Source organism: Homarus americanus, unplaced genomic scaffold (genome assembly GCF_018991925.1).
Source record: "Homarus americanus isolate GMGI-L3 unplaced genomic scaffold, GMGI_Hamer_2.0 scaffold22846, whole genome shotgun sequence".
Classification (NCBI taxonomy): Eukaryota; Metazoa; Arthropoda; class Malacostraca; order Decapoda; family Nephropidae; genus Homarus; species Homarus americanus.
The window spans coordinates 564,207-577,614 of record NW_024756459.1 but is presented as its reverse complement, the minus strand read 5'-3'; the positions used below and the strand labels follow the sequence as shown (position 1 = coordinate 577,614).

Genomic DNA, 13,408 nt, shown 5'->3' with positions numbered 1-13,408 from the left:
ACTCTCCCTTTCTTTATTACCCCTTTCATCAACCCTACCCTTCCCTCTTGTTTGTTTCTCTCTCTTCTTCTTCATATTTATCATCTGTTTGTGTTTGTTTCTCCCTCACTATATATTTCTCTCTCCTTCATCTGTCAGCCCCTCTCTCTCTCTCTGTCTTCTTGTCTCTATCTCCCTCTGTCTCTCTTGTCAGATATCTCTCTCACTGTGACAATTTGCCATCTTAAAGCCATAACTCAGTAAGATGTCGTCTTAACTCGCCATTATCACTCTCTCTCTCTTCTCCCCCTCCTCTCATAAATCATCCTTTATCACTCTATCTTCTTTTCACATTCCTTCCTTTATTTCCCTCTTCCTTATGCCAGCTACAACTTCATCAGGATTCCTTCTCTCTCTTTTATTCTGTTTCTTTCTCTCACCATCATCATCATTCAATATCTCATTTACTTTTATCAATCTTTTTTGTCATCTCTTCCTATGCATTCATTTATTCTTCCGTATAATTCTTCAGTAACTGTGTATTACTTTATTCAACTGTTCTTCACAATCATCTATTCCTTTATCTCTCTCTTCTATGTTCTTTATTTTATTTGTTTAAAATCATATCTATAATAAATAACATAATTTTATCATTTACTGCTTTACATTCCTCTTTCTATACTTATAATTCTCTTTCTCTCCTGTATATCAACATAACCGACTACAGTATCTCAAGATAAAAAAAATATTGCTTACACTCATTTACGGTAACATTTATTTACAGTACTTTATCTTTATTTTTTTTAACTTTTCATTTCTGTAAACTCACTTCCTTGTCTGAATTTAAACGATCGAGATTATTTGGCCAGCTTGTGTACAGTACGACTCTGATATTTGTTTTTTATGACAAGTGTATTTCTGGTCACATCATCTCCTCGTGTATAGCAATGAGGCTTTGTATACAAGGTGCTGGATTCAAGCTTCACTAATTGATTACCAGGGTTATGTGATCCACTTTCATAATCCCTCAAAATCAAAACATATCCAAACTTGTAAAGAAAGAAAAAATCCTTGAGAACTTATTTGGTGATATTTTCTATATTCGATTATCAATTCTTATTTTCCTCCTTTTGTTACTTGTTCTAATATAATTCCTGTCTACCTTGTCCTGATCCTTAAATAAAATCACGTATAAATCCATTCACTTTATCAATGATTCAACACTCCCAGTTCCCAACCCTCTATGTTAAATAATCCAGAATATCTTCTTTTGTAATTCAACTTTTACTTAATGTGAATCATCTGATAGATTCGAATCATCATCTTGTCCCTATATCACTCCAGACAGTCCACTCACTACACTGTTGTCCGTCATCACACGCACACAAGTATTATCAATCTCTTATGTTTTATTCCTTCCACCTCTTCACAGTACATTTCTCTATGCACACATCTTCCCATTTACATAACACCTAAAGTTCTACAAATGTTGATTATGTTGTCATTTTCACTCCTAACAATTACATACACCTGTACCGGTACCCTATATGTATATATTTTTTTCTTTGAGAAGACTTTAACGTACGCAAACCTATCGGCTACATCATCTTATACATCACTACAGTTCTGCTACTTTCAGTGACAGAGAGAACAACAAAGAAGTTACAATTTATCATCACATGATAATTTATGTGAAGTAGTGATATCTCCGTTAGCCGGAACAATTGGTGTAGATCACTTCCGGAAATGACATATTTCCAGCAAAACGACTTTCTCAAACCTTGAAAAAATCCCACATCCCTAGGATTTTTCTGGGTTCCGGGAAAATGTTCTCAGAATTTCAGGAAAATGCGCCCGATTTTCATCCTTGGAATTTGTTCCCAGACCTAGAGTAAAAATTTGGAGACAGTTTCCGGAAATTTTCTTGGAACTTTCCAGAAAATGCACCCCTACATAACATTTTACCATATTAATCATTCAAATAGCAGCCCCATAACACAGACTTCAGGTTAGGGATCAAGACTTTCACATATGACTCCAGTGATTATAACACCTTCAGCTACTAAAGGAAGTTCACACTCCTGCCATAACACTGAACTAACAAGAGTGCCTTTGGTCTTAATTAGATACAATAATACTCTGTTGTTGTTTTCTTCATGTAATCAACTGAGGAAGGTCTATATTATGCTTATGCTCTATTGTACCTTTTAACAATTATACTTCGTTTCAATGTCTGCCACACTGTCAGTTAGCACTTACAGTGTTTACTATGCTGAGGGAACAGTATATCAGTTGAGGATGGGACAAAAATTCACCTAACCTAACCTTTCACATCTGGCAAGTCCAGTGAATTTTTGTCCATGCACCAATTCAGTTCAGTAGTAGTCTGCTGGTGAACCTGAAGAAAAACCAGCAGACAACAACCCCATTTAAGGGAGACGGGATGAGTCATGTCATCACATTGACCTGTGTACACTGTCCAGTACAGTATATGTTAATAAGCTTACACTTCCAGCCACTGCCCCTGACTGAGTAGGCACCTCACTGGCTGATAACACATCTCTTACCATGAGCTTACTGCTTAACACTTGAATATTTATAGATTACAGTCACACATTAAAGAAAGGCAACTTTGCCTCAGTTTTTTCATGTTACAAGAGTTGACTGCTTTTGATAACAAACCAATTTGAGTTGAACAAGTGCGTTGACATATGAAGCCAATAAAACCAATGCTGTACTGGGGGTAGGTGTCTGCCCTAAGGTAAGGGGATGATTCAGTAATGTGGATAATTTACTTTGCACAATGGTTGAAAGACACACTGGATTCTCACCTCAGAAGTGAACAGATCTGCACAATTTGTACACATTTTTTTTAAGTCACTTTGTTCTCTTCTATGTTTGTATGAGAACAAAGAGAAACCCTTCAAGGAGTGTATTAGCTGGGTAATGCAGCCCTGAGGGTTAGGTTGTTCACCTTAAGCTAGGTTCACTGTTGCAGATAAAACAATCACACTGCAAGGACAGATATGCTGATAAAATGCAAGATCAATTAACCCAGGTAAAGCACCCTGGAGGGTTTTAAGTGTAGCAAGTTCCCTGTAAACTTGAACTTGATGTTGTTATCATCGTTATAACAAACTGTGTGCTTACTGGTACAAGTATTCCTCTTGCAACATTAACATATGTAAGTGCAACACAAAGAAACTGTACTGTACTGTACTTGTAAAGATCATTTGAGCAAAATAATTAATATGTGGGCTCCAAGAATGGGCGAAGAAATGGCTGCTAAGATTCAATGTCACGAAGTGTAAAAGGACGCACCTGGGACACACCAACTGTAAGGAGGCGTATCATATGTCCCAACGGGATGAAGAAACTGCACTATTTGAGACAATGTGAGAAGGACCTAGGTGTGTATGTTGACAATGAGCCGACATTCTCGAGCCATTGCGAGAAGAAGGTAAATCAGGCAATAAATTATTGGGTCTTATAAGAGGGTCATTCAGATATCTAGACGGTCCGTCCCTCGTAACGATCTTCAGGAGTGAAGTGCTTCCCCATCTGGAGTACTGTCACCCCGCCTGGTCCCCGACATATGCTAGGGACTGTCGGTTGGTTGAAAATGTTCAAAGGAGGGCCACCAGACTGGTGCCTGCACTTCGGCACCTCAGCTACCCTGAGAGATTGGAGAGCCTGAACTTGCCTAGCTTATACTACAGACAGGCAAGGGGTGACCTAATTGAGGTGTACAAGCATCTCAGGGGGCACTACTCAGTCGAGTGTCCTTACCTGGAGCTGGCGGACGCTCACCCCACAAGGGGTTACAGCTCAAGATTGAAGAACCCGCAAGTCCAGAAAACTGTGAGGGCAAAATTTTTCAGAGTGAGAGTTGTAAACTCTTGGAACAATCTACCAGAAAGTGTTGTGACAGCACCGAGTGTGACCTCTTTCAAGACAAGACTTGACCAACACTGGAGCAGGTTCGGGTACATTCAGGAGCCGGTGCATGCCCAGTACTTGCCAACAGTGCGTAACAGAAACGTGACCGATCGCCCAAGTGGCTAACGAGCCGATCAGTGGTGAAGAGGATAAAAGGAAAAGTATGTTCAGACAAGATTTTGACTGCTTGTGAATATTTCTTCAGATGAGTCACAGTAATGAGCCCTGTGTAGCCTGGGGAGTGAAAAGTTTGCTCCAGGCTGTGGGTAATAAATTATATTATCAGGTTCGTTATTTTTGTTGTATCTTGAACAGCTTTACCTCCACTGAATGTTAGGATTGTGGTAAAATACTTGATATTCTTTTTATGACATGGAGCTACGAGGATTGACTATTTTCCTGAAAAATGAATAGGCTTAAATTCACAAGCTTAAAAAGCAAGTTGGTGTGCTGAGCCAGAGTCAAGATAAGGCAGCAATCCTTATTCCTCCTGAGATTATGGAGACCATAACAGTTTAATGGTGTTTAGGCTGAGACAATGTTCTGAAGTAGGCAACTTGCTGGATGGGGAGGCAGCTTCCTGTTCTGGTACTGATCCAACACCTTCCATGTATAGTGAAGGTTTTGGCAACTGGTGATGAGTGATATCAGGGTAGTTACAGTTGAGGATACTCTCAGACTTAAGACATCTGGCCGACTCCTTTCCATGATATTCCCAAATGAAATGTAGCTCAGTGTTTAGACTGTAAAGATACTGTAAGTGGAGGAAAAAGGATGAACCTTCTCAACTTAAAATGACTCAATGTACTGTACAGGGGTAGTCATTTCCACTCCCTAAATAGACAGTTCAACAGTGACTTCCAAACACTCTGAGGGTAAACAGATCCAGGGTGTTGTGAGAAGGGATCTAGATACAGGAGCACTTGTGTGTTCAGTTTCTTTGACTGGATTGTTCAAAACAGATGAGTGGAAAGAGGATGTTTTGTGATCCATAATGATGAAAAATATAGAAGTTCTTCAACTCAGCTCTTTTCCATATAGGTAATGTTTTGTTATACCTTAAAGGGTTCTTTTACAGACCTGGTAGACAGTTTTATGGCTGAAGCCTTTGCACACAAAGTTCCAGTCTTAACTCTGTTTGCAGGTAGGATATCCAAGAACACAGCTCCTTGTGAAATGTCCACGATGAAGGCTCTCGTGACACCAATTTCCTCCAACCTGTTTTTACATCAAATTTGGGAAAATAATCTTGATAGTTGTTAATCCATCTTGTGAACATTATTCAGCACTAAATTTCTGTTAGGCTAAAGTTGAAGCCAAAACAAACAGAGGCAGACTTGTACTGTATATGAAAGAACTATTCAGTATAAAAATGTGATCCTGAATAACGAGATCATGAAATGTGAAGTAAGAGAATGTTTGCAACACTAAACAACTTCTGCTCAAGATAAAAAAGACAAATCTGGTCACTAAAAGCAGATAATTTTGTTCTTAGGACTGTAATCAAGACAGCCACACATATGGTAAAATCCACACCAAATCCGACTTGGCTATTCCCTAAGAACTGGATTATGTGACACAGATTACAGACACCAAAACATCATCAGCTTATATAAATGGGTGAATGGATGACCTGAACTGTCTATCTCTTCATCAAATGTAAATAGTAAACAGTGAGACCATCAACTGGACCAAACTCAAGAGCCCTTCGCAACATTCAACTCATACAAGGATTCTGGGGAAACTTGATATGATAATCATGACCTAAATTCAAAAAATTATTTTGAAAGAATATGAACTCAACATTATTATTAAACATCAATAAAGAAAATTAAAACTAAAATATCTCAAATGTTTTTCAAAGCTCAGAGAGGTAAGGACCATTTAAAGTAACAAGACTCGATGAAAAGCACAAGGCTATTTTGACCTTTTATATAACGGATATTTATTAAAAAAAAATCTTCAGAAGCTTAACATTCCTGGATGATAATATACGATAACTCAGAATATTTTACTCAATTTTATCCTCTTCATCGATCAGTGGTGAAGAGGATAAAAGTAAGTAAAAGTAAAAAAGTAAGGTGCTTAGGAAAAGGACACTAAGGTAATGGAACCATGATAACAACAATAACTACTCAAGATAACAGTTATCTATCTCCTTCATACTTCCCCTCCTCCTCCTCTTAATTCTGAAAATAACCTCCACATCATTAGGGAAGAACTCACCATGAATATCAACCTGTTTCTTAAGGATGATATCATGTCTTGCAATGAAAAACATACCTCCACTTTGTACAACTACAGCACTTACCTACTACATCCAGTAAACCTTATGATTATGTAGTTTTGTATCCACCCTTCAAAGATAAATAAATAATGATACTACACTTCTGTATTTATACAAAACTTCTTACTCTTAAGACATTGTATACAAATACAGAGTTCTGATATAAGTAATAGATCCACTAATGCTACAAGCCCAACAGGTTCACAATGACAAACAACTGAGCAAGATCTGGACACACAGACCCAACACCATTGTCCAGAACACAGTACAGTACACATGAGCAACATGGTAAATATGTAAGTAAGTCTAACTATCTATCTACATTAGTAAAGTTAGAAAGCACTACAGGTTAACAAGCACAATAGGTCAGGTGCCCGCAACAAGACAACAAAGCCCCCACAGGGAATACACCGTAGCCCCAGTAAGTAATGTACCTTTCTAAGCACCGGGATGGATTGTTTTGTTTGGAAATGCTACATTATTGTATATTAATCGTGAAAGTATATCTTGATATTAAATACGCTGTCTGGTAGATACCAAAACATTTCATGTTTCTTCAGTTGAGTTAAAAAAGTGCGACTTACTAAAATTCTGAGTGGAAAAAGTTAGCATTTCCAAATTGTCTCCAAATTTCATGTTAATTTCTTTGTGCCAAACACCAGTCATTGTTATTTCTTTGTATTTTTGTGCCTTGCCTGGCAATAAAACGAGTGCTTTGCTTGCCTGCTCATCGTTTTGAGGCGTTGGTGGCTTTGCTGGAGTCGTGGTCAACTTTGGTTCCGGCTGATCACATCCAGCTGGTTTCACAAAGTTGAACAAAATTATTTTAATATTCTTAATTTTTGCTAGAATATTTTTGTGCTTTAATTCATGGCTATAGTAATTACGTATAAACAGCTGTAAATAAATAAATAAAAACTAAGATTTTAACAAGCATCAACTTGTGAACTGTGACCCTGAGACAGACAAATGAACGTTCATTACCTTCTACAACACTACAAGGACTGTTGGCTACAATGGTTGGTGTAATAATCCAACTAACTTACTGTGATAAAAAATGGAATAATTACTGATAATCACCATATACTTTTCAACACTAAATCAACGTGATTCTCGCTGGAAATTTTCAAAATGTTAATAGCATCACTCACTGTCACATTAGAACATCATGCCTCAGTTAATCCCACAGTCTAGCATCTCTCTAGTTTTCATTATATTAAACATTATATTAGTTCATAAATCAACTTTTAAAAGACTGAATTGTTTAAGTCAGAAATACAACAGGCAAAAAGTTCTTGTTCTTCAATTTTGTATCTAATTTCACCAGACAACTTTCTTCCTGGTCTTTTACTCAAATTAACATGACAAACTACTGTACAGGGTTAGTGGTGACTGAGGGACAACTGGGTGGTGTGACTCCAAGTTTTCTTAATGGAAGAATATTTGTACAAAATTGAGACAGATAACAGGAAGAAAAAATCATTTTGTCTATATTGTCAGGAACAGATCTGTTTAACCTAAAATAGGGTTTATTAGAGGACATAATGTTTCTCCTGATAATAAGAGCAAATGCAGTACCTTGAAGATTAAACTTGCAAGTGAATAGGCTGCCTAACTCACAAACTAAAGAAAATTTACTGTAATATTTCTTCTTGTTATTGATTAATGTCTTTGTAATGACTTAAAATATATTCCTGAATTATTATTTTATTATATGATTAAGAAACCGAGAGACTTGACAGGCATACAGCTACCTCAGGACAACAGAAGAGAGGGAGGAGAGAACATTCTTATGTAAGTGCAGAAAATCAGATTGGAACAATGACTAAGAGTTCTACTATTAGTTATGCAGTAACAAGATTCTCACATCTTCATGCTACATGCACAACAATACACTGTCCTTCTGTGATGCTTCTTTTATCCAGCCAGTGAATATCATAACTCATCACCATATGACACTGATAATTTTAGTTTGTTATTATAAAAATATCTGCACTGATTATTCTTATTGCCTGGTTGAGATATAGAACAAATATTAATGAATTATAGGACAGTAAAAAATAATTGAAAGTCTTACCTTTTCCTTTTTTGCCAACCATAAGAGAAGTGGCTCGCCGAAGTTCTTTATTCTCTTTCTTCATGTCTCCTGGTGTGAGGTTTGGTGGCAACGTGGAGTGTTTCTTCTTTTTCCCAGATAATGTAACATCTTGTTCTGGCATAGAAACTGCTTCAGCCAAATCTTCGATGCTCCTAAAGCGTCCCGAGCCATCTCGGGTTAGTGGTACGACAGACGGACTGAGTGACGGAAGGCGAGCGTATTCCTGAGGCGAGGGCAAGGCTGACTCACGGAGGGATGACCGCCATGGCTCTCTGATGATGTCTCCATGGATACGGGTGGAAGATCTTGAGGTGGAAGTGAGTTTAGTGGTGGTGGCACGAGTGGTGGAGCTAGATGAAGAAGATGGAGTCGGTGTTCTACTTCCACTTCGGACAGAATCTGCAATTCTGGACAGCAGGCGACCTGAACGACTGCCTCGGGATCCAATGCTCCCCTGGTCTTCGGTAATTACGGCTAAGGTGTCGGGGCGAGGTCTGGGCTCCAGATTTTTTAAATTCTCTAAGAATTCACGATCTGTTAGTGGATTGTCATTATCTTGGATACTATAATGGGTGGCAAGTGAACCATTAATAGCACTGCTGACTTCGCTTGCACTCTCCTGTTGTTCATTCTGACCATAAAGATCATCTACATGTGTGACCTTGTCCCCTGCGAGGTGGTGAGAGTGATTTGACGCTACCTCAATCATTTCTTCTTTCCCTGAGGTGCTGTTGTGAAGCCAGCTTGCATTTTTTGATGTGGAAGGTGTTGTTGGCACTGATCTTATCGAACTTCTGGCTAGATCCTTTTGAATTAAAGGTGCTGTAGTTCGAGGCGTCCAGTGCATCGATTCATCCCTGGGTGGTGGAAGGGGAGGGACTTCCATAGTTTCCTGCATTAGGATTTCCACTTCATCGCCTTCATCACGATTTCTCTCCATGTCTTCTGAGGCAATGGAGGAGCAACTGCGAACTGTCTCCTTTCCTTTCCTATTATCTGATTTCATTTTCCTTATATTCTCTGCATCTTCAGGTGAGGTTAGTGATGGTGGAGTACCAAAGAGATCAGATCTGTTGTCACTACCGACACTCTCTTCCGTTCGTGTCGTACTAAACGTCGAGCCCAATCCGCTATCTGCTCTCTCCTCGGACTGTAATCCATTTGGTGTTTTCTTTGCAGGCGGAGGTGGCTTAAACTGAGGTGGACTCTCATCTAAACCTTCAATTAAACCTTCTTTCAACATATGTCTTATTGTATCAAACTTTTCACCGGGTTTTGAGCTATTTGATCCCGAGCTGTGAGAACTCTCTCTCGAACTCTGTCTGCTAAAATTGTTTGGGTCGCCTTTGCTTTCGTCTTCCCTGCTCGAGCTACCCCTGTTACCAAAGCCATTTTCTGCTGACTTGGGAACAGATTTTTTCACTTTGCCATTAATATCTTTTCTATCTCTCAAATTGTTCCCTTTAACATTACTACCCGACCCAGGAGTCGTAGGTGAAGGTCTTGACTTTGGTCTCTCATAGGAGGCATTTCTTGCTTGTCCGGCATTCATGTAATCAAACGAGGCCGTAGAACTCTCCACCGACACCAACGATTCCACAGAATTTTGTCTATGAGGTTTCTGGCTGATAGAAAAAGGTCTGGATGCGGCAACTGTGGAGTCTTCCAGAGAGTCATCGGAGAAACCGTTCTCATGCTCAACTGGAGGTAAACCTTGGTGGAACTCTTTAATCATGTTCTGCAGTGGTGTAGTTGGCTTCTTCACGGGTGTAGAAGCCTTTGATGATTTTCCTGCTGCCACGGGTGCATTCTGGAGACTATCGTCACTCAGAGAATCCCGATTGGTAACCTTTTTCTTGACGACATCACCTTGAGCATCCGTCACGACATAGAACTGAGAGCCCTGCAGTATATCAGATTCATTCCCGTCCGAGTCTCCGTCATCATCGTAGTCCGGAGTTGGAGACGGAGGAGCCGGGATAAACATTCTGGAAGAGTCGTTGAACACCCCGGAGACAATGAACCCTCCTCCTGGACGACTTCCGCGACCCCCTGAGTTGTTGGGATCTTCGACCAATGGAGTCTCGTCAAACCCACTGTCCTTGCCTGCAAATAAGGAAAATCATTTACTATTGTATAAAAATTATATGTTTTCATTGCTATGCTACCATAATAATTCAAGTACAGTACTGAGATGGGTATAAGTATCTTGCTTTTGAATAACTATATACAGTAGTACAGTAATGTATAATTATATAAAAAGGCAAATGAATAGACCATATTCAGCAAGAGATGAAACACACAATAAACCATAATTTTTAAAACTTCTTTTCAAATAAGAATTTTTAGATCAGCATAAAACATATCTTGTCATAGAGAAGACTGAACAGTTAAAGAGCCAACCCTGGAGTGAGCCGTCTCAAACTGGTAAAAGGTCAATCTTGACGCAGTATATGCCAGAGTCAAAAGTTTCAACATTATATTCTTACAAATAGGCAGCTTTATTTTTTTATGATTCAAGAAACATATTACTGTGTGTCCAATAAGGAAGTTTAGAATGAACATGGAAAGATAAGATACCTTAACTTAAGGCATACCTTTCTTAAATACTTTTACATTCCTACTCATTCCAACACTCGGGTGTTTGCCATTAAAAACAGAGAAAATCCACCAGCATGGCTAAGTCAAAACAGCCATAACTGAACAATACAGTAATAGTGTTGTGGAAAAAGTTGATTATTAAACTTGTCTATGATCGTGTTGTTATATACAGTAACTATATCAAGAGCCAATACTTATGAATTCATACTTCAGAAGTAAAGTCCTCCTGTATATAACCTCAAATACACCTTTCATGATATGAATGGAATTTTCTTCATCCTGTTCACTACTGGACATCACTTTTAATATTTTATTTGTCTAATGCCAGATGATTTTATTGAGCAGAGAGACCATTTGTACCCAAGGGGTTAACCAGTGAGATAATGAAGATCACCTAAGAGAGGTTTCAAAGAGTGCATAAGTTTAAATAACATCTATAGAGAGAAAAATTTAAGTAAAGCATGATAAAGTAAGACCTCCATAATTCTAAATACTGTACAATACTAGGGACTCTAGCCCTTACAAATTATTAGGGACACCTCCTGAAGGAAAAACAAACAAAACAGAGGCACTTTTCCGCTATCTGCCCCAATAAGAATCTAATCGCTTCTAAGTACAGTATACTAGATTATGGTTATCAGACATATTGGCTCAAACACCGGGCAATGATGGAAAAACAAGTGGAAAAAGCATGCACGGTAAACCATAGACGTGCACTTGACGAGCGACCGACATAAACTGACTGACACGCGTATTTACTTGTTTACACGGAGGTTGGAGGTCGCGTCCAACAGCAACGAATGCGTCATAGATATTCGTAAATGTCTCTCATAATTAGAAATTTTACCAAATACATATAAAATTTTTTTTAATGTATTTCGTAACATCAAAACATTACAAATTATGAGTAATTTTTAATTACGGAAGTACGAATTATGAAGTTTTTACTGTATAATAATAATAATAATACAGTAACATGAAGCAGGTGAATGTTTGAAATAAATAAAGAAATCAAGACTCATTGTGAATATGGACCAATACAGAACCATCAATAGTGTTTGTTTAGTGGCAAAGAACTCTAGTGTGAAGAATGGGTAAACAGTAAGCTCTGGGATGAGGACATTCTACTGTATATGCTCCAGCATGTGGGGTAAGCAATGTATATATGCTCCAATGGGAAGAGGATATCTACATTCCAGGATGAATAATGAATACAATACTAGATAAACTTCTGAAAAATTCTGAAAAAAATTACGGAAACTCTCCAAAAAATTTTTTTATCCAGGTCTGGGAGCAAATTCCGAGGATGAATTAATGAACTATTCATGTACAATTCTGAGAAACTTTCCCAGAACCTGGAAAAATTTGAGGGATGGGATTTTTCCAGGCTTGAGAGAGTCGTCTTGTTACCAAGAAATCTAGCATCCCCGGAAGAGCTCCACCAATTATTCCCACTAATCGGGATAGCACTTACAGGTTGAACCTCGATTTAACGGCACTGGATTTACCGGCAACTCGCAATTAATGGCAAAATTTAGAGATCGTGAATTTGAAAGGCTCGCCCATAATTTCCACAAGATCCTCTACCTAATGCAACGCTCCCACTGCACTGCGGTCAGTCTGTTTTGGCATTAAGTCCAACTTATGCTGTGCTCGTATGACCTCCTTAAATTTCTACTTTCTTTGCATCAATTATGGCTTCTAAGCGACCTGAAAAACCTACCAGAGTTACTAGTGACTCAAAGAAGAAAAAAGTTTCCTGAACATTGTGCAGAAGATTGAAATACAGTATTACAGAGATTAGACCGTGGAGTGTTTAAATTTTGCCACCCCCCCCTCCCCCATTTTAATTTAATGGCACGGTCCAGGTCCCGTCGATGCCATTAAATCGAGAGTCAACCTATTTATGATTCTTTTATGGGTACAAGCCATGGAAAATATTAACAAATACTGCATAATGATTATTTTCTCGATGGATTCTTGACTGCGGTGAATAATTTAAAATCAAATTCGAAGAAAATTAAAACTATTACCTGTATACTTCACACCCCATGTACTCCCACACCAAGATTATACAGACATCCCAAAACTCAGAAACCTTAACACCATATATAAAAGACCAACAAAACTCCCTCACCTGAAGAGAAGTGTGGTAGTGACGTCGAACTCTTAATTGCCCCTCTTGGACTCACATCTCTGACTGCCTCTCCCACCCTAAATTCTGATGACGCAGAGTCTCTATAAGGGTGGGTAGTGGTGCGATAGCTTGATTGCATTCTGTTGAGGGGACGTCGTTCTTCAGTAGGAGATGATAACCCGGAGCTGTCAGAGTGCCCTATGGAGGTCAGGCGTCGGCTACCGCGTCTCTGTGGGTTGGGCGAGGAACTTTAGTCTTGGGTGAAGGATTAGCATTTTGGGGGAATATTTACCTTGATGGATGTACAGTATAGGTTATGATAAGAGTTGTGAAGCTGAGTGTCTGAGGTGTGGATGATGTTGTAGGA

At 38.7% G+C, this 13,408-nt stretch overlaps 1 protein-coding gene across 1 annotated transcript in view; it reads right to left on the bottom strand.

The window, feature by feature from the left end:
• Positions 1 to 6,736: 6,736 nt before the first annotated feature.
• Positions 6,737 to 13,408, bottom strand: part of LOC121856842 — a 103,370-nt gene continuing 96,698 nt past the window's right edge. The window contains exons 4-6 of the mRNA XM_042352585.1: positions 13,042 to 13,270; positions 8,283 to 10,409; positions 6,737 to 7,002 (exon numbers count right to left, since the gene is read on the bottom strand). Coding sequence (XP_042208519.1) covers positions 6,752 to 7,002; positions 8,283 to 10,409; positions 13,042 to 13,270 — 2,607 coding nt within the window. The 3' untranslated portion in view covers positions 6,737 to 6,751. The remainder of the gene's footprint in view (positions 7,003 to 8,282; positions 10,410 to 13,041; positions 13,271 to 13,408) is intronic.